General features: G+C 35.3%; 1 protein-coding gene, 1 long non-coding RNA gene and 1 pseudogene across 4 annotated transcripts; all 3 read right to left on the bottom strand.

The window, feature by feature from the left end:
• Window positions 1–2071: 2071 nt before the first annotated feature.
• On the bottom strand, window positions 2072–9152 carry LOC130719498 (uncharacterized; annotated as a pseudogene).
• A 913-nt stretch (window positions 9153–10065) lies between these two features.
• LOC130718107 (uncharacterized) lies at window positions 10066–14351 on the bottom strand. Its single transcript, XM_057568573.1, has 9 exons — window positions 14182–14351; window positions 13656–13807; window positions 13454–13515; window positions 12905–13017; window positions 12717–12819; window positions 11958–12185; window positions 11652–11870; window positions 10860–11120; window positions 10066–10674 (listed from the first exon to the last, which is right to left on the bottom strand). Exons 2-9 carry the CDS (start codon window positions 13759–13761, stop codon window positions 10366–10368), a joined length of 1401 nt encoding a protein of 466 aa, XP_057424556.1. The 5' UTR covers window positions 13762–13807; window positions 14182–14351; the 3' UTR covers window positions 10066–10365.
• Window positions 14352–18320: 3969 nt separating this feature from the next.
• Window positions 18321–20841, bottom strand: LOC130720200 (uncharacterized). 3 transcript variants are annotated; one of them, XR_009012983.1, is made up of 5 exons: window positions 20649–20841; window positions 20392–20530; window positions 20215–20294; window positions 19538–19693; window positions 18321–18673 (listed from the first exon to the last, which is right to left on the bottom strand). It is a non-coding gene; the product is annotated as an uncharacterized LOC130720200 (long non-coding RNA). The 3 variants fall into 3 exon arrangements; XR_009012982.1 differs by having other exon boundaries at window positions 20459–20530; XR_009012984.1 differs by lacking the exon at window positions 18321–18673 and adding an exon at window positions 19367–19443 and having other exon boundaries at window positions 20459–20530.
• Between the last annotated feature and the right edge of the window lie 1257 nt (window positions 20842–22098).

The raw sequence follows: 22098 nt of genomic DNA, 5'->3' as shown, positions 1-22098 counted from the left end.
GTTGGAGGAGGGTGTATATCCTATCAATTTCCTCATCAATATAGTTATTGCTTTCGAAAAAAAAAATTATTGTTAGTATTAATTATTACTTGATTAATGATTTAACAACTTTAAACTAATATAGTGTGTCTTATGGAAATCCCTAAGTTTTAATGTTAATTTTTTCCTATGAAATTTCATAACTCATATTAATTCAATTATATATGTGCCTAAATACAAATTTTGTACTTTGTTAATATTAGATTTTTCTATTTTTTATCAAGAAAAGTATTCGTAAAAATCATAGTTATATTAATGTTGATATATAAACTGGAAAGTAATAAATATGTAAAAAAATAAATAATTCATAGTTTTTTATTTGGTTACAAATAGTTCATAATTTATTCATATTAAACCTAATATAAAATAGGATGAAATCAATTTAAATCTGTCTAAATAAAATTTCCACAATTTAAGTAAATTTGGACATACCCATTCTTTTTAGAAAAAAAACCAGAGAAGTAGTAAGCTATAAATACTTATTTGTGAAAATGGACATCTAAAAGTTAGGTCAGAAGAAAGATTGCATATATGCAATATGCATTTTGGGGATTATGAGGAGAACGATGCATGTAATGCAGAGTACTATAATGCAGAATGGAAATAATAGTAAAAATCAACTTAGTATTAGGGTAATTCATTTAAGGAAGCAAGGTTAGAGGTTAAGTTATATTGATTTTTGTTGCTTAGAAGATGCAATTAGTTGTCTTGTGGTATTATATGTCCTTTCTTTTAAAAATTAAATTAGCACTGTAAACTTTCATTTCTTCAGAGATGATCGACTACATGAAAATGATGTCAACTATATTAAATAGTACAAATCATATTTTGTTGTAGGAGTAGTGTCACTTGTAGATTAGGGGTGGGAAGGATGGAGATGGGATTAATTTTTGTTGTAAGGGTAGAAGGGACAATTTATCTAGTTGTGTAAGGTTACACAATTAAAAACTTGTGTATACTAGTATCCGAACCTGTGCGTCGCACGGATGAAATAATATGGTAAAAGAAATAAAAATGAAGTGAAAAGCAATAAATAATGTTTTTTATATGGCCTTTTGTTTTAACTGAGTCGAGATACATTTAGGTATGTTTTGGTGATGTTTAATTTTTACTTTGATTTTAGAGAAGACACTATCATACACATAATCATGTGTGTATTATATTCATAGGTATAATCTTGCATATGTTGATCACCATGCATTAAAAATATAGTAATTAAATATAAGATAAATTTCATCCAAATTGACGTAATGTAGAAAACTGAAATAACCCACATCTTAAATAGTATTTTACTTAGAGGTACAATGAACCAAATTACATAACAAATAGATTCAAAAAAAATCCTTAAAATGTGAAAACCACTTGAACTGGAAAATTCATTATAAAATAAATAATAGCAATGTAAAAATGCCTTCGATTTATTTTCGTATGAAGTGACATTTTTTCTTTTTCTTTTTCACAAGTCTCCACCTGCAAAGAATGAGACACCATAAAAATTACATCACTAACTGGTTAGGACTAAAACTATTTATTCAAGAGAGAAAAAATATATATTACTAAAATAATAACATATTTGTAGTCAGATGACAGATTAGTGCATATTTAAGTAGCTTTCAATTTCATGTGTGTAGTGATAGACAATTGTATTCCCAGCATGTAATAGCTTAAGCATCATAGGAACATATAATATCATAACATTTGACTAATATGATTATTCCAAAATAAGATGAATGCAATATGTACTTCAAATACATTATCAGAATCAATAATAGAAATCATCTAACGGCTTTAAGTAAAACTATTATTACCAACACAATTATTTGTCGGGCTGAAAGACTCCATGGGTATTTTGCCACACAATATCTCTTGCAACCTTCAATCATAATATTCAACAACAAAAATAAAAGGAATCACACAATTGGATTGGAATCTCATCATTCAAGTACCAAATAGAAATAACAACATATTATATGATAATTTGAAAGTACAAAGTAATTTCAATTGACTACAAATATTAGATAAAGAACAAACCTCAAATATTTTCAAAGACCTCCCTGTAGACAACATTTGTTGTTGAAGTGGTATTTTTTCCTTCATCATCCAGCATTAGGATTCTTAACCCTTTTCTACTTTTGACTCTTGATACTGCTACGTAGAACTGACCATGAGTGAATACTGGTCTAGGAAGGTATAATCCAACATGGCTCAAAGACTGCCCTTGACTCTTGTTGATGGTCATTGCGTAACAAACCGCTAATGGAAACTGTCGCCTTTCAAATTTGAATGGAAGACCAGAGTCTTGGAGAATCAAACTCATTCTACCAATGTAAACTTTTTTCCGGAATTTGTTCTGGTCACAACAGTCGCACCGATCACATGTGGGCACAAATCCTCTATTAAAAGTCTAGTTCCATTACATAATCCAGAGGATTGGTCTAAGTTTCTTAGAAGCATGACAGGCACCCCTTTCTTCAACACCAATTTGTGATTTGGAATTCCATAACATTTTACTTCATGTAGAAACTCTGGGGTTAACCATGCAGCTTCAATATCGTTGTCCTCATCAGACTTGCAAGCAGAATCACAACTCAGATATTCTTTTTCTTCCCCTTCAATGCAAGATAAAATATATTAATTGACTTTTTCAACTGATTCTAATGTGGGGGCTAATATAGCTCTTTCTTGATAAAAGGTTGGATCTGTAAGATGAGAAACCATATCTGGATAAACAAACTGTATAAGTTGGAGCAACGGTTCAGATGGATCAGTAATCAAAAGATCATGAGGAACATCAATAAGCATTTCACCGTCATCATTGGTTGCTGATTCACCGTTTCCCAATTTAAGAATCCACTCATCAAATTCTTTGACGTCATCATTATCTTAATGTCCATTCGTATTGAGTAACCTCATATTTTCGGTCAAGGAAAGAACTTTGCAGTTTTCCCATAAATATGAAGAATTTACAGTTGGTGCAACTATATCTTGTCTAGACCCCTTTTGAATAACAGGGAGTATTTGTCTGAAATCCCCTCCTAATACAACTACCTTACCTCCAAACGGTTTATTGGCATTTGTTCGATTCTCAGATGACATTATATCCTTGAGTGTCCTATCAAGAGCTTCAAAGCAAAATCTGTTCAACATAGGCGCTTCATCCCATATGATCAAAGAAGATTGCTGCAACAACTTTGCCTTCAAGCTACCCTTGCTGATTTTACAGGTTGAGGTTTCATTGATATTAAGGGGAATTGAGAATCTTGAATGTGCCGTTCTGCCCCCGGGAAGAAGTAGTGATGCAATTCCACTTGAGGCCACATTTAATACAATTTTACCAATTGCTCGTAGGCCAGCTGATAAAGTCTTCCAGATGTAAGTTTTTCTCGTTCCTCCATAGCCGTAGACAAAGTAAAACATACCTGAATATTTGGTTACTGCACCCATGATTTGATCATGCACCTTTCTCTGTTCATCAGTTAAGGATGACACCAGGTTTGCATGCATGTCTTGCATTTCTTCACTATTGTATGCCATCTCATCGACAACAAATTTATTCCGGTAGTGTTCCACCCCGGATAAGTCATAATTTGAGAAGCATGTAAAATCTGCCAAAGACTTCCCATTAGATTGCAAAATGTTGTCAATTTTTAGAAGACACAGTTTCTTCAGTTCTGTTTCTTCAATTATCAAATCTGCAAAAAAAAAAGGAAGAAGCATAAGTATGCATATTAATACGCATTGGAAGAATTTTTAATGTAATTAGCATGTTACCTGGTCTATCAAGGGACATGCGTAATGAATATTCAATGTCTTCAGACAATAACTGCCAAGTACTTTCCCATACATGGTCCGGTCTGCTCATAGAATTTGTTATGAGCAAAGAAACAAATAACCCTCTTAACTGGTTACCTGATCCAAGCTCACTGGCCTCTCTAATAGCACCAATGTACTGTTTATCGTCAGACAACAATCCAAGAGCATAACATGCTTTTTGGTAAGTACTGTGAATTTCCCCTTTTACGGTCCTTATGCTCTCAAAGCTAGTGCATCCTCTTTGAATAGCCAATAACATCCTCATGTAATATAATTCTCCAGTACCTGGTGGAATATATGTTCGTCTTCCAATTGAGTATCCTTGTTTCCTCAACTCCCATATTCTGTCCTTTTCATTATACACAAATTTACTTGGAAACTCAGAGTAGGTCAAACTTCTTGCTTCTGGTATCTTTTTGTTGGCATCCATCCACGCCAAAAACATTGTGGTACAGTCCTTCTTTTTTTCCAGTACATCTGTAATGTCTTCATGATCTTCAAAAAGAACGGACTGTTGATTCTCAAGGTGGAATTTTAATCTTTTTACCGGAGGCCACCTGAGATGAATGTCAAATGCAAAAGAAATAATTAGTAATTTTATGGGGGCATCAAAGATAACCTATGTAAAGTTGAATACAGTAGTACAATTAAAAGTAACCATGAAAGTATAGGTAGAATCAAATAATTATTAGGTTTGCGTGTTTTGATGAATAATCACCTTTCATGGATCTCAAACTTAAAAGTTCTCCATACTGCTTCACACGGTGAAAGGTAGCGACAATCATAGTACTGCTTTATTTCGTCAACAACACGTTTATTTCCAGATGATTCAGCAGTTGTTGTAATCTCAGCAGTGACCCTGTCTGGTCCTTTGTTAACATATTTGAACAGTTACTTGATGGAATTCGACTTGTTGCAATACTCGACATTAATATGCGCCTGATACCTCATTAGAAATTTTGGGTTATAAGGTACAACGTTCTTGTTATCAAGTTCAATTCCATTCTTCATAACTTTAATGTCAGACTGTCTTCTACGATAATGTGGATACCCATTATCATCAATAGTTGTAGAATTCTGGAATTTCTTTGGGAAGTACTTAGTACACTTTCCATTCTTCATGCATGCACATTTTGGATTAGCTTTACCACATGGTCCATGCATCATGTAGGTGGAAACAGCATCATACAATCTAGGGTATAATTGAGGATCTGGCAATTCTGCTGATATCTTTTTGTCAAAATCATGAGGTGAGGTAAGCTTGCTTTCACCATGTAACCATAATAGTATATGAGCATGCGGAAGACCTCGCTTCTGGAACTCAATTGTGTACATTCCTATTTTTAATCAAGGAAATTATTTTGTAGGTGTTAGTAGCATAAATACTTGAAATAGATATAGCTAAAGTTAACTAACATAATTGAAAGTTAATGAAACTTGTAAGTAATCTGACCTGCATCAACTTCACCAAATATTTTTTCCTTCTTAAGATCTGAAATAAGATTATCAACCTTCATCTTGAACACTCGACATACTATATCTGGTCGCTCGTCTGGTTTTAGGTTTCTGGAACGCACAAAATCTGAGATTTCTTTCCAATTAGAATTGCAAGTGATTGTAATAAAAAGGTCTGGAAATCCCATCTTCTTACATATCGCCATAGCATCCTGGCAATTGCTGAACATAAATCTCGCTCCACCAGTGAATGAAGGTGGAAGTATGATGCGTGTTCCGATAGATGACGGTTATGTATCACCTCTATTTACAGCTTCTTGTGTGCCTGACAGGACATCACATCTTATTTTGTGTTGATTTTTCCTATACCATGATAGCCCTCGAGACTCAATCATTGTGTATGCATCAACAACAAATTGCTGAAATAGTCTACCATCATTTACAATAGTACCGAGCTCATCCACCTTTTCTTGAATTTTGAAAGCAATGAATTCTCTAAGCGAAACTGTAATCCTTTTTCGATTTCCTTCAAGCAACACAGAGCCTCTTATGGGTATGTCATCTTGCCATCCATCTTGACCAAGAGGAAACAATAACGGATACTGCAAAGGAATGAAAGAAGCATGAGTTTCATAAATTCTTTCCAGCCGACCAGAAGTCTTCTTAACAATGATGTCCTTTCCAAGGTCAACTTCACTAATATCACCAACAATCAAGGCAGCAACTTCATCGCATGTTGGAAGGTTATAAGTCCTTGGATCCTTTGACCTACTTCTGTATAATCTAAGTGAGACATTAAGTGAGTTGTCCACTGCTAAGACGTCTCTGACACGTCTAAATAGTTGTGCTAGAACATTTTTTTCATCGATCATTTGTTGCAGGTCTTGAACTAATGATGCATCAAAATTTTCCTTATCAGAACCAGACCTGTATTGAAGAAACATGATTTGTAATTGTAATGGTTAGTAAATGCAAGATTTAAAAAAACAATTACATAGATTTGAAGCAAACTTACCTAAAATGATTCATCATGTTAGCTATCTCATTGTTTGTGTCATAGATATACAATTGTGCGAATTTCGGTCTGGTACCATTTTCAGGAAGCAAGCTGCCAATGCGATGATAGTTTTGACCACACAGAGTGAATTGGGGTGGTGCAGAGCCATTGTTAAGAGAAGTATCAACTTTACCACCAATAGAAGTGAAGGAAAACATGCTGTTATATGCCCTGATATTTTGCTTGAAGTGTTTGCTTCTAGGGTCGGTACCATTGTTTAAATTTAATAGCAACAATGGGGGTTCTTTTAGTAAGGGAAGCTCAATCTTGCCTTTCATAAAACATATTGAAAAATCAGGACTTAGACTTGTTCTAGTCTTTTCTGACCTTTCTTCGTACCAAACAATTGCCTGACACATGGAGCACGTGTAATTCGGTTCCCCCAGATTGAAAGCAGCTGTAATTTGTTTACAAATGTATTATCAAAAACTCATAAGTAGATAATCTTTTATTATAGTCTAAGCAGTAAAAATATTTTTGAATATTTAACTAAACAAAACAGTAAATTATGATGTTACCTTCAACTTCCCCTTCTTGATGTACGTCAGAGTAAACAAGATCATGGTTATGTTGAGGTGTAGCTTCACCTTGCATGGTTTCAGCAGAACCTTAAAATGCCATTTTAATCATAATATGGTTAGAATTTTATTTTTCCAATATATAGATTGATTGAAATTGATGTTGTGGTGTGCGAGGCCATGAAACATTATAAAATCTAATTGCACTTGATTATAAACTTTCCAGGGTGCATAATGTGATTAATTTGTTCATGAGTTAGTTAGGAACATATGTTATCCACTAAAGCTACATGTATATGAAGGCTTACCTGATTGAAATGGTTAGAATTTTATTTTTCCAATATATAGATTGATTGAAATTGATGTTGTGGTGTGCGAGGCCATGAAACATTATAAAATCTAATTGCACTTGATTATAAACTTTCCAGGGTGCATAATGTGATTAATTTGTTCATGAGTTAGTTAGGAACATATGTTATCCACTAAAGCTACATTTATATGAAGGCTTACCTGATGGATTTCCACCACAAGATGAATTTTTTTTTTCATTCTTGTCTTTCTTTGGAACCGTGTCTCTTTAGCCAATTCTTTTCGCATTCGTCCTGTCATTTGAATATTGGAAGATATGTTCTCAATTCCAGTGTATTTAATAAATATTTATAATTTAATGTAAGTTGGAATAAACATAATCATAGATAGGATGAGTTATAGCTCTACCTTGCATGATTTCTAGGTGGGTTCCACTCAAGCTGTTTTTCCGCATTGCAGAACCTTGCGATGCCATGTTAGTCATGATATGCTCGGAATTTGAGTTTTGGAACATATCTTTATTGAGAAAGTTTGATGTGGTATGTTGAGCCGTGTAACCTTATAACATCCAATTTCACTTGATTATAAACTCCGCCGCATATATAATGTGATTAACGTGTACTTGATTTTTTTAGGAAAATAAGGTATACAGTAAAGATATTTGAGTTGCAAGTCTAACCTGATGTATTTTCACCACCCGATGAATGTTTTACATTCATTGTTGACTTTCTTTGCCGCCGTGGTTCTTTAGCAATTTCCTTTTGCATTTGTTCAGTCATTCATATATTGGGAGACACATTCTCAATACCTGTGAATTGAATTATTATTTAGGAAAATAAGATACATGATTTTTTTAGGAAAATAAGGTACCCAGTTAAGATATTTGTTCTCAATTCTTGTAAATTGATTTATTATGTAGGGAAATAAGGTATATATGATTTAATTAGGAAAATAAGGTATGCAGTAAAGATATTTCAGTTTGAAGTCTAACCTGGTGTATTTCCACCACGCGATGAATATGGTATATTCATTTCTTCAGAGATGATCGACTACATGAAAATGATGTCAACTATATTAAATAGGCTTAATCCTCAAATTGGTCCCTGTCTTTGTGTCGCCGTCTGATCTAAGTCCCTCACCGGAAAAATTTGTGGAAAAGGTCCTCATCAATGCAAAATGTCTGGAGCAGGTCCTCGCCGGAGCCCGGAGCTCCGGCGAGTGATGATTTGGCACGCTGACTAGTTTAATGATGCTTATGTGGATTTAAAAAAATAAAATAAAAAATAACACATCAGAAATTTAATTTAATTAACAAAAATAAAATCAATTAACAAAAGTAACTCTAATTCCATCCACAGGTTCATCTTCATCATTCTAACCCAAAAACCCCTTTTCCATTACATCAAACTCAAAATCTCCTTCTTCTAATTCCACGTGATTACTCACCACGCCGTCGAATTGATAATGAAGGGTGGCTGAACAATTGCTACAAACTTGTCAAGGAAAATCAAATTCAAATTTCCGTTTCTCTTCTTATCCCACATGATTTCTCCTTCTCATCATCACCGTGTCGAATTAAACCGCTTCGTTTCCACTCCACGGTGGCCGAACACAAACTCCTCCTCGTCCTGGCTACGAACGTGAAGGTGGTTAGATCTGGGTTTTTCTCGAACCTCTGCTCTGTCGCCATCCACGTTCGTCAAATCTGGGTTTTTTCATGAGCCTCTTGATGCTGCAGAACAAGATGCAAGATGCATCTGGGGATTTTTCCCTTTAGGATTTTATGGGGTTCTTATCTATGGGTTTTTTGGGTTCTTATTTCACCCTTTCACCAAAGCCCAGTTCAATTTCCCAATCATCTCAATCTCATCTTCCTTCGCCTTCAGCTTCTTCATCACGCCCATTTCAACTGCTTTAATTAGCCTCTTCGCTTGCTTCTTGCATTTTTCATCTACCTCCATTCTCACCTTCTCCATCTGAAGAAATCAATAAAACAAAAACAGATGAATGAGCGAGAGAGAAGGAGAGAGGAACATGGAGCCATTTGGGTTTGTTTGGGGAGAATTTGTGTGAATCAGAAGAACAAAAACAGATGAATTTGTGGGATTTGGGGGGAATTGGGGTTAATTTGGGGAGAATTTGGATTTGTTAATTAAATTATGATTAGTTAATTAATTTAGATTAATTTTGGTTAATGTGGGTAATTAATATTTTAATTTTATTTTAAGCCATGTCAGCTCATTCGTCCTAGTCAGCATGCCAAATCATCACTCGCCGGAGCCTGGAGCTCCGGCAAGGACCTGCTCCAGACGTTTTGCATTGATGGGGACCTTTTCCACAAATTTTTCCGATGAGGGACTTAGATCAGACGGCGACACAAAGACAGGGACTAATTTGAGGATTAAGCCTATTAAATAGTACAAATCATATTTTGTTGTGGTAGTAGTGTCACTTGTAGATTAGGGGTGGGAAGGATGGAGATGGGATTAATTTTTTTGTAAGGGTAGAAGGGACAATTTATCTAGTTGTGTAAGGTTACACAATTAAAAACTTATGTATATTAGGTGGATCCCTAACTAGGGTGGGCAAAAGGTAATTATTTGTTTTTCATAAAGCATAAAGAAATTTCCTCAGTCATCATACCACATGGATTTAATTAATGCTATATGGATTTTTTTATTTTTTTAACACAACTCATCTTCTTCCCCTTCTCCCTCACCTTCCCTTGAAGTTCAAGTATAAATATAATAACCTCTCACCTTTGGCTTTCTCTTGAACATATTTATTCAATTTTGAATATTGATATATTTAATTTGAGCGGTTGAAACTAGACGGCTATAATCATGAGTTTGTAAATTTATGAGACTATAAAAGTACAATTAAGCTTTTGAAATATTGATAAAATTAAAATAAAATTCAATGTTTTTTTAATGCTTAGTCCAACAAGTGAGGGGCAAAACTACGGCTTCCATTCCCCCACTTCACCATCCTCATTTGTTCACAATAACTAAATTACTTCTAAATGTTCAAAATAATTTATCAGCTCTCTTCTCTAACAACACAACAGGTGTCTCACAACACAACATAAACAAACTTGTTTATGAAAGTTAAATAATTGTCTCCCTTCCCATATACCTAAATTCATCTCACGTTTCTATAACTGGTGTTTGTATTTCAACACAGTGCAGGGGCAGGAGGGACATCAAGAGTGATTCCGGCTTGAATTTGACCCCACCCGATAAGACGCCAAAGCTTCTTGACACGTCGACTAAGTGCGATCTTCTCACCCTTGCTAGTACACACAGGGGTAGTGAGTTGCAATTTAGCAAGGTCATTCTTCACAGCAATTACTTTGCCACCTGCTGACATTGATCCAATGTTCAACAGTAGCGGCTCTCCTTTGGTCAGCTTAGCTACCTTTTCCTGTCTCTCTGAGCCTTTTGTTCGGACACCAAGAAGCCGCCGAAGCAAGAAAAAGTTAACCTGCAATACCAAGTCACCAATTCATCTACAAATAAAGTTTTTCCAGCAACAGGAGAACTGAATGTCATCTCTCTCGCAAGTCATGACAAGGAAGCTTAACACACAAGTAAAAATGAATAACGAAGATATTTTGAAAGGCAAGTTATTTATCCCCACTTGTCATTATGAACTAAATAACCACCTACCTCAAGTTCAACAAAAACCTCAGGCAGTGATCCAACCTCTCCAAGAATATGCCCTACCAACTGGTCACCACGCGTCAAAGTAGGATCCATCGTGGTCCCAACACCAATAAGGCCTCCAGGCACAGCAAATTGAAGCTCATTTTGTTCAGCGTACAATGAAACTATCCTGGAGTATATGGGTGTGCATTGAATGTTTCCATTCACATCTTTACCAATTAACCCAGGTCGAACTTCAATGAATTGGTTGACCTTTAAAACACCCTGTAAAATACAAATTGTCAGCTTTGCTTTACACCCTGTAAAAGTTTTGGAAAATAACATGCATCAAGAGTTTCCAAAACAAAAATCAACAAATTAGAAGGCCACTTGCTTCTCATTCATTAAGCATCCATGTATTATAAAGCACACAACATACACTTCAAAAATCTACAGCAGACTTAACATTTTAAAAATTATACATATAAATGTAAAGGCAGATATCATTCCAAACACCAAAATACTGACATTCTGTTTGTCAACAGAATGGCATACAATGTTCCATGTATTCTGAAAAATTACATGTGTAAATAAGTTTTCAAAAATAGAAAAAGATTCAACAAATTGAAGGCCGTGTATTACTCATTGATTAAGAATCCATGTATAATAGGGCTCACCCTTGGCAATTGGCATTATTCGCCAAACACTTTCAAATTCTACAGTAGAATCATTCCAACCATTAAAAATATTAACATCTGCAAGTTCGTCGTGCAAATGAAGAATTATATTTGGGAAATGGACCAGAAAAAGAATTACCCTCAGAATGCTTCCACCAGCTACACCTCCTTTTATTTCATCAACCTCATAACCAGGTTTATTGACATCAAATGATCGAATTAATATCATATTTGGTGGAGAAATGAAGTTCCTTTCGGGGATTGGGATCTTTTTCACAATATATTCACACACAACATCAATGTTATACTTCAATTGTGCTGAAATAGGTACCACAGGTGCCGTAACAGCAACAGTTCCCTGGTAAACCACCAAAAAAGAAGAGTATGCTCAGGACAGTGTAAGGGATTCACATGTATAGCATAGACCACTTCAAAGAACACTTACTGCAATGAACTTCTGAATATCTTCATGCTGATTGATTGCCACGTTTTCTGGGATTAGGTCTACCTTGTTCTGAAGGATTATAATGTGCTGCAGACGCATAATTTCAACCGCAGCTAAATGCTCAGAAGTTTGAGGTTGAGGGCAGCTTTCATTAGCAGCAATGAGTAGCAGAGCTCCATCCATGATTGCTGCTCCATTAAGCATTGTAGCCATGAGAATATCATGTCCCTACAGATCGGCCAAGTAAAAACAGAAATCATAAGTAAAAGCAACCAACCTAAACATATATTCAATGATTTAGCAGAGTGGAAACCTGTAGCCACCTGACACTCTACTAAAAAGAATTCCCATAGGAATATAAAAATCTCACCATATGGGAAACAGTCAAAGCTAAAATATACAAGCAAATTTTAGGTTTCTTATTCTAAGCCATTGGATCTGAATCACATCAAATATATTAAAAATGAAACTACAGAGACATCATGATGGATTACATGGTTGAGGGTGGACACATTTAATGGTAAAGAACAAGTGTTATCTCTTGCTCTAGAGCACTTGAGAATTTGTCAATAGACATATAGGTATATAAGTACATTCATATACACACGCATAACAATAACAGTATCTTCCTAGGATTAAAAGAATTGGGTTGAGGGGAAGAAACGTAAAACCAAAACGTAAATACTCCTACATTATATCTAAAATCTAATGAAAGCATGAATAAAACAGCCTAGCTAGCAAATGACTACTGGAATTTACCGGGCAATCGACAAAAGAAACATGTCTCAACAATTTCATCCTGCAGTTTTCAAACCCTGGTACTTCACACATAGGAGCATCTTCCTTCCCACTTCCATAAGCCCTGTGCAAAATGTTAGATCACATCACAAGAGTTGAAATAAACTGATAATATAATAGAGAAAGAGGGTGCAAAACAATAACCCCACTTGTAGCTCATAGGCCTCGGACACCGTGCATCTTCACATTTATATATTTTTGCATTTGCATAGCCAAGCTTTATTGTAATGTTGCGTTCCAACTCACTTTTAAAACGCACGGTCTGCACAACAATCACAGGAAACCATTGAGGGGAAATATATCAAGAATACAATCTTGCAAGGTTTTGCATAATCCTTCTTAAAGATTGAAGATGGAAAATAAAGAGGGTAGCATATTCAATTGATCAAAATATTGTCAAATATCTATGTAACCACCAGGAGATGATTGCCACTTCATATTCTATGGCAACTCATTTTGACAAACTTGATGTAGGTACCAAGTAACAGCTACTTATACTGAGCAAATATAAGCGGTTAGCAATAACCCTTATGAGTTATGACTTATGTCAATTGAGTAGATACTTTATTTCCATTTGAAACAGATCACACATGAGACAACAAAGAGTCTATATAACGGGAATTACATATATGTTCAAAGTTAAAGTGTTAAACAGCATTATCCTAGTGAAAAATGAAAAATTTAAAACAAAAGAATACCTGAACACCTGATATTGCTTTCACAACGGTTGACTTTCCATGGGCCACATGGCCTATGGTGCCTGCCAGGTTACAATATTACTCATCAGGATTAATGCCCATCAATATGGAAAGAAGCTAACATGATTTTTTAAATCACAAAATTGTTCAAGTTCAAATACTAATGCTGTAACAAATCGGAAATAAATACAGAACGTATTACCAATATTAATAGTAGCTTGCCGAGATATGACTTCAGGCGAAAGTGGATGCAATTTTGACACATCCAACTTACTCAGGTCTTGTTCCATCAAACCCTTCCGTGACATGGTGGCTGCTTCCAATGAAGTGATTTTTGAAGCTAAAGTATCTGATCTGCATTTATATAGATATTGATTATTGTTCAGCATCTTTTTTTTAACTTTTCCAATATCAGCCTTCATATATCAGACCTATATAAATAGATTCGATTCGATTGTAACCAAAAAAAACAAAGATTCGATTCGATTTGTATTTGTATTTGTATTTTTATTGGCATATCACAATCCAAAATTCTCAATACTAGTTCCCATAAGCAGAAAAAGCAAGAACATGAAAAGAAAAAGAGTGAAAAACGAGAAGTTGTATTTGTATTTGTAATTTTATTGGCATATCACAATCCAAAATTCTCAATACTAGACGGCAGTGTTCCCATAAGCAGAAAAAGCAAGAACATGAAAAGAAAAAGAGTGAAAAACGAGAAGGGGTACCTCGAGTTAGGGTTTCGGCGCAGATGAGGAAGAAGAAGATTTCAGAATAGAGTGAGTGCGTTGTTGAAAAACGAGAAGGGTACCTCGAGTTAGGGTTTCGGCGCAGATGAGGAAGAAGAAGATTTCAGAATAGAGTGTGAGTGCGTTGTTGATAGGATACTGATTAGGGTTCGCCAAGAATTTTTATATAAAATGGCAACTTTTTTTTTTTTGGCTTAATCCTCATATTAGTCCCTGTCTTTGTGTCGCCGTCTGAAACAGGTCCCTGACCGGAAAAAATTGTGGTTTAAATCCCTCTCTTTTAAAAACGTATGGAGCAAGTCCTCGCCGGAGCTCCGGCGAGTGATGATTTAGCGTGCTGACTGTGTAAATGATGCTTACGTGGATTTTAAAAAAAATAAAAAAATTACACATAAGGAAAATAAATTAATTTAAAAACCCAAAATTAATTAAAAAAATCTAATCCCGAATTAATTAAAAAACCCAAAATTAAGCAATTCATTTCCTAGAAATTCATCTCCTCCTTCATCTTCTCAAAAAAAGAAAAACCTAATTTCCTAATTCATCCAGAACCCCCAAATTCATCTCCTCCTCCTTCATCTTTTTAATCTTCTTCTTCACCATCAACATCATCAAAGACCCATGAAAACGACACCACCACCACCTGCAACCCCCACCTTCTACCCCTGAAAACCTGCAACCGACTGCAACTGATTGTCTGTGAGAGAAAAAAGGAAAAAGTGAAAGGAAATGGCGAGTGGTGTTGGTTGGCGACTTCGCGGTGGTGGTGAATCGTCAAATCTGGGCAAGGAGCGGCGGAGGTAGCTTATGGGTTTGGTTTCATGGAGGCAGATCGGAGCCCTCAGAAAAGCGTGGTCTCCCGTTTCTCTTCCCTTCGCCTTCAGGTACCATCGCACCCACGCCCCACCATTCGGACCCAAATCGAAGAGACCTAGGACCTGTGCACCGCTGCGCCAACAGTCGCGACCAACACCCAGACCTCTGTCGTGAGCTGCGTCTTCATCGAAGATGAACCTAGATTTGTGCAAGGCTGGAAAGAACAAAACAATTCTGGGTTGCGGTGGATGGGGTTGTAGTGAGGTGGGTAGAAGATTGAGCAGGCTGCAGCAATACCCATGTGTGTCTGGGTTTTGAATCCTTGTTCTGGGTTTCCTCTGTTGGTTTGTGCACTGTTCTGGGTTCTTAATGCTAGTTCTGGGTTTCCTTCATCTCCTCTCCCACTATTTTTTATGCCCATGGAAATAAAGCTTGCAACTTTAAAGTCAAACTTAGCAAAATTGGGTTTTGCCCTTACGCCTTCATCTCCCACTAGCTTTGAATATTTATCTTCTGGTTTTTCCCTTATGCCAGTACCTTTATTTTAGATATATGAAGAATTTAGGGTATTTTTAATTATTGATTTTACCTTATCTGGTTGTGGGGTTTGATGGTGGAGGTTGAGTTGATGATGTCTGGCCAAAATTGATGAAGGGTGATGAGACAAAGATGAAGATGGATGATTTCAGATGATATGTTGTTGAAGATGATATGGTGGGTGGGTATGATGGGAGAGGGAGAAAGATGAGAAGGTGGAGAAAATTTGTTAATTAAAGTACCCTGAAGTAAAAAATTGAGAGGGTTGAATTGTTTTAAAAAAATTGGGGTTTTAATTTTATTAATTTAATTTAATTTTCTGATATGTAATTTGTTTTTTATTTTTTATTTTTTTTTAAATCCACGTAAGCATCATTTACACAGTCAGCACGCTAAATCATCACTCGCCGGAGCTTCGAGCTCCGGCGAGGACTTGCTCCATACGTTTTTAAAAGAGAGGGATTTAATCCACAAATTTTTCCGATCAGGGACCTGGTTCAGACGGCGACACAAAGACAGGGACTAATATGAGTATTAAGCCTTTTTTTTGGGTCAAAAAGTTCTTATCATTGCAAAATGGCCAAACGGCCGAGGCATTACCGAGAGGCCCAACTTAAGGGCTAGAGAGTTACACAAGTGCTGCTTAGAATAAAACAAGAGGATTAAATCTAGCCTAGTCTTATTATACAAACTGGCCTAGTTAAAAGACTCAAGTTGGCATAGAGCGGATGTGACATCTGTGTAAGGATTTTGCGAGTTTCTTTTTAAACTGAAATTTTGCGAGTAAATGACCTATACCCAAAAAGTTTTATGAATAGGATGATCATTGGATCAAGCTCATGTACTCTTATCTCTTTACTAGTTTATTTTACTCGTGCGTTGCCGGGGCATTATTTTTTATTTTGTACAGTTTTTTTAATGTTTTTTTTTAATTATTTATTCGTAAGTAAAGAAGAAGAAAATAATATTTTTTATATTTTTTTTGTCGAATTGTTAATTTATATTTTTTTATTGTGTTTTTATTTGTCGTAGGTTTTTTTATGAGTGTATTTGATTTTTTTATATGTGTTGTATATCCTTGTTTATATAATTGATACTTCAGATTTATTCTTTTGATATAACAATTTTATTTTACTTTACAGATAAAAGAAGTCTTTTTTATTTGTAAGATCTTACTTTTTAGTTCCATAACTCATATGCATTTTTTTTTTTAAACTTTTCCAATATAAGCCTTCATATATCAGACCTATATAAAAGATTTGATTCGATTGGAACCAAAAAAAAAGATTCGATTCGATTTGTATTTGTATTTGTATTTTTATTGGCATATCACAATCCAAAATTCTCAATACTAGACGGCAGTGTTCCCATTTGCAGAAAAAGCAAGAACATGAAAAGAAAAAGAGTGAAAAACGAGAAGGGTACCTCGAGTTAGGGTTTCAACGCAGATGAGGAAGAAGAAGATTTCAGAATAGAGTCCGAGTGCGTTGTTTTTCTTTTTGAATAGGATTCTGATTAGGGTTCGCCAGGAATTTAGATAAAAAAGGCAACGTTTTTTTTGGGTCAAAGAGTTCTTATCATTGCAAAAAAACCAAACGGCCGAGGCATTACAGAGAGGCCCAACTTAAGGGCTAGAGAGTTACACAAGTGCTGCTTAGAATAAAACAAGAGTATTAAATCTAGCCTAGTCTTATTATACAAACTGGCCTAGAGGTCTCTTGCTCCTCTCTTCTGATTTCTCAACACGTTATAAGCACCATAATCCTCTCCTTTCAAGCAAGTATGCATCATGATTTTTTTTCCTCACTTCAGGTGTGAACATTTTCCTCACTTCTCCTTTTATCTATCTACTAGTACTTTTACCCGTGCGATGCACGGGGATACTAATTTTAGTTTATAGCATGTAATTTGATTAAAATCTGTGTTTTTTGTTACTTTTTTAAGAAAAATTTCATGAATAGAAAAATAAGATTAAAAAAAAACAAAAAATTGATTTTTTTGATAATAAATGTGTCTGATTTACTGAAATGAATGTCTAATAACTGGTTCATTCACCAAGATTTGATTCCTGACTCTTCACCTTGCAAATCTCTTCATTTCCCTTTGCTCACCAAGTGAGTTACCCTTCCCCCCCGAATGCCTAATAACTAACCACTAAATTGTATTTAATTTCTATGTTAAATGATTGATAGTGCAAATACATTACCCCCGCCTCCTACTTGCATAGAATAGATATTGCAGTTAAACCACAAAAAACAGTAGATGATTGATATAAAACTCTAGTAAAGTGCACTCATCTACCACGTCATGAAATAAATTGCATCACCTAAAACTAAATATATATAAATGAAGACTAACTGGATAATTACAAACTCTCAAGCTGAAGTTCATTTATTTTAGGAGACCATAGCATTAGCCATTAACATTAGCATCATCTTCATCAACATCTCTTGTTTCACTGAACATGTAATGACTTAGATATTCCATCAAGTAATGACTTAGACATATATCAAGGATGTTTCTACGCCTATTTTGGTTAATTAACAAACACTTTGCGCCTTCAGTCAACGCTACATCTTCCTCATGGCATCCAAATCCAGAGCTATAAGTATAATAGAGGTATAAACTTTGAACAATAACAGGCCCCCCTCAATGACAGAGTTATCAATCAGAGCAAATATCTGCTTGTTCAACTTTCTGTATCCTCTATGTTGGTTCAACTTTCCAAACATGAACTCTTCAAATTCGGGATCAACTATGTATTATGCAGCATTTTCATTGTTGATTTCTTAACTTTAAGAAAAACACCATTAAAAGTTTGTCTCAATCTCAATAGCTGTAGAATCCTCCTTGTCTTAGGATGCATGGCATTAATGCCAAGGATACGAATAATAAATAAGAGAGAGCTTAGCATTAGGATCTACATAAAATCAACCTTTCGGCTTTTCCTCACATTTCAATGGAATCAATTCCATTTTCTGCTCATTGCACTCCTTCGCGCACTGCTTAGTCCTGTTGTAGATAATCTTACGACTCTTGGCTCTCTTTTCTTCTTAGCAGCTTCAAGCTCCTGCTTTTTCACCAAGGCAGGTCCCTCTCCCGCTTCTTATACAATGTCCTACATGCAAAGAGAATTTGATCAATAATAGTAAAGAAGAGGTTACCTAGAATTATGCTCCTTGACTGACTAAGACCTAAAATAATTTGTACACTTGATGCTAAAATTATTTCACCTTCAGCCTCAAGTTATTTCAGTAAATTATTTCAAGCTTTCATGCCAAATCCCAATATCTTAGATCAAATTTAAGTCCCAAAGATCTGAAGCAGCAACCAAGCAGCCTCTAGTTATTTCAGTAAATGAATAAATCAATGTGCATGAAGATAAAAGTTTGCTAATAGATCATGGTAACTTAGGTTGATCATGGGAAATGGGTAGGAGCTAAATTTGAAAGTTAAAGGGGAAAAAAAAAAGGCATAAATGCAAGAAGGTGAAGTTGGACCAATAACCTAAGAAGGAAAAGCGCAGGAAAGAGCTTGTTGAGGAAACATATGTATGAATCTAAATCAATTTATTTGAAAATGTAGATCAAGTGCACAAATGTCCCAGAACAGCAAGTCTTAGAGTCCAAAAACACAACAGATTTTGTATTAAGGAGACAAAAAGTAGTAGGATGAAATAAAATTTAATCAGCTATAGAAAAGATATATGTCTAGCATTGGAATTTATTAGTTGCAGCTAATGTAAGAACTTTCTTTGACAACATTACATCTCCAACATGGTCACACTCACACCCAACATAGAAAGTGCTAACCTGTTAAAACTCCCCATGTTATGAGATCAGCGAATTGCATAACAAACATTAGATGTTAAGAAAATTAACAAACTTGCTGCATTAAAGAAAGAAATTTATAAAATGCATGTAAATGAAGCAATTTAAGGGTGAAGCGAATTAAGCCAAAGCCAAAGAAAGAGCACACTTACCTATTCACTTTTTGAGATGTAAAATTAGATTCCCATTGGTTTAGAACTTTCACCTCCCATATGTTGTTCGAAACCTTGTAAGCTACTCAGTGGTTGCAGCTGATTCTGAAGTAATTCCAGCAGGTACTACCAAAATTAAGTGTTTTCATGCTCTAGCTGCTACATTAAAATGAATAAAATATATCAGAATCATGGATAAAAGAAATAAAGAGGTGGGAGTATATTTGGCAGCAACATAACAATCAAAAGAATGTCAAAGTAGTATGAAATATTTTGAATTTCTTTTTAGGTCAGATAGGGAATATGATAAGGATTATTTTTCCAGACCACATGCCCACCACGCTTTTCTTTTTTTCTTCAAGTTACCTTCTTGATTTTTATCATGTCTGATTAATTGCTTATGCCCTGGTTCATAGCTGCATAGATAAATATTAATGTGCTTGGAAAACCAAAAGTCTTCCATCTCTAAGACCATAGACCTGAACAAATTGGATAAGAAATAGGAAAATAAGAAGCTCTAATTAAGAGCTTGTCTAACAATCAAAACCCTTTTAAAATTACACTCTTTCTTAATACTTTTAGAAATAAAATAGAAGAGTATTTGTGAAGCCAGTCCAAAGAGCATTGATTTAATAAAAAGGCATTTAAAAGGCACTATGCAAGAAACAATACAGGACCTGCTATTCTCACACTGACGCATCATGTTCCTTGCACATTACGTGTGGAAGCCCAGACACCATTTCAACAGCCATTTCTCCTACATAGTAAATATCAAAGAATGTAAAATTAGCAGCCTTTCAAAAAAAATTTAGTTCTATAATTTATGTAGGAGGAAAAAAGAGAACCATTCTTACAATGGGGATTGACAACTCCATAACAGTAAAAAAACACATGCATAAAAAACATCAATTCAATTCTAACCCAGAAAATGCGAGCATGGGCGTCAGTTCAAATGAATCAAAGTCCCTCAAATTCGGCCTGTCCAGAGCAGAACTGCAAGTAAATTAAAATGAAAGAGAAGATGAGACCCTAAATCACATAATAAGGTTGATTGAGATGAACAAATGAAAGATAAAAAGAAGAACAATCAAAGAGTTGCAGATAAAGAAACCTAACACCATGATAAACCCAGCCAAGGCGCACCGCAGCGGCGAAGCCACAAATCCAAGGCGGAAGCAGCGGTGCGGTCAGCATCGGCGGCAGTTCCAAATCCAATGGTGAGATGAATCTAGTGAACAACAGCGACAAAGGAATTAAATGAGGCAGTGGGCAGAGAGAATAAATGGAAGGCGTACAACAGAACTGAAACCGTGCGAAAGAGACGAATCAGAACGGTAGGAGAAAATGAAAAGAGTGAGCGGATACGTTTGAGAAGCCAAAAAGCCAGGAAGATTGTAAAGGGAACTAACGGCTGTGATTTAATCAAGAAGAACTAATTAGTATTTTTACCAAAATAACCACACTTAAATTTTAAATATTGTACAATAAAATATTGAAGTACCAAATTGTTCTCAAGGTTGCAAAAATTCTTCCTTTATATATAGTATCTATCTATCTATCTATCTATCTATCTATCTATCTATCTATCTATCTATCTATCTATCTATCTATCTATCTATCTATCTATCTATCTATCTATCTATCTATCTATCTATCTATCTATCTATCTATCTATCTATCTATAAACTATATAAAGGAAGAGTTTTTGCAGCTTCAATGGCAGTTTAGTCATTCAACAATTCATTGCACATCAAATTGATTTTTAACATGGACATTTTAGTAAAGATACACATTATTCCCCAAAGATTAAATCTTAGCCGTTCATAACTTCTCTTGCAACGCTTCAGATTTGCTGCTCATATTTCTTCACCGTTTTGGTCTTTTTTTTTTCTACATAAGCACCGTTTTGGTCTTATGGGTTTCTCATTTTGTAACGCTTCAGGTTTGGTGCTCTTCTTTCTTCCACCGTTTCACTCTTTTCGGTTTCTTATTTTCCAAAGTGTAGGAATGCTTAAAGATCAAATGGATCCCCATGCACGAGAAAATTTGTTAGCTTTTCCTTCTCCCTTAACCTAGCAGCCCCGCTGCTCACATGAGAGAGTTTTGAAACCATAGCGGCTCTGCGGTATGGGGCGGTGGCCCGTGGTGGTCTGAGACCGTTCTAATCATGCTGTTTTTTTTTATAATCTCTTCCTTTTGGGTTTTTTCGGCTTCATCATAAGCATCGCAGATGGCACCAAAGATGTTCTTCTCACTCACGTTCTTTTGTCTCCGCGATTTTATTGTTTCATTTATGAAGCAATGGAGCAACTCTGCTCGACTGAGAGATAGAGTGAGAGAGAAGTGAACGTGACTGACCAGACTCTCGATTTCTCTGGTCTTGCTGCCCTATGATACCAGATTTCTTCAAATCCCTTTATTGTTTGTTTGTCTTCTTCGATTTTAACCTAACTCTAATGTCAACAAAAAAAAAACCTAACTCTAGGTGCTTATCTTTTTACCATTCATATATTCTTCTTTTTGTTGCTTTCGGGTTTGAGAATTTGTTTTTTTCTTTTTTC

This window comes from Lotus japonicus, chromosome 5 (assembly GCF_012489685.1).
Source record: "Lotus japonicus ecotype B-129 chromosome 5, LjGifu_v1.2".
In the NCBI taxonomy this organism is placed as follows: domain Eukaryota; kingdom Viridiplantae; phylum Streptophyta; class Magnoliopsida; order Fabales; family Fabaceae; genus Lotus; species Lotus japonicus.
The sequence above is the reverse complement of the archived record's forward strand: the minus strand, read 5'-3'. Positions and strand labels throughout refer to the sequence as shown.

Excerpts from the sequence above, each read along its gene's own strand:
- LOC130718107 (XM_057568573.1), bottom strand. The coding sequence starts at position 13,761 with ATGTCACGGAAGGGTTTGATGGAACAAGACCTGAGTAAGTTGGATGTG. Across the intron at positions 13,018-13,453 it reads AAGCAATATCAGGTGTTCAG|ACCGTGCGTTTTAAAAGTGA; the intron begins GTATTCTTTTGT and ends ATTGTTGTGCAG. Across the intron at positions 11,121-11,651 it reads CTGGTGGAAGCATTCTGAGG|GGTGTTTTAAAGGTCAACCA; the intron begins GTAATTCTTTTT and ends TGTATTTTACAG.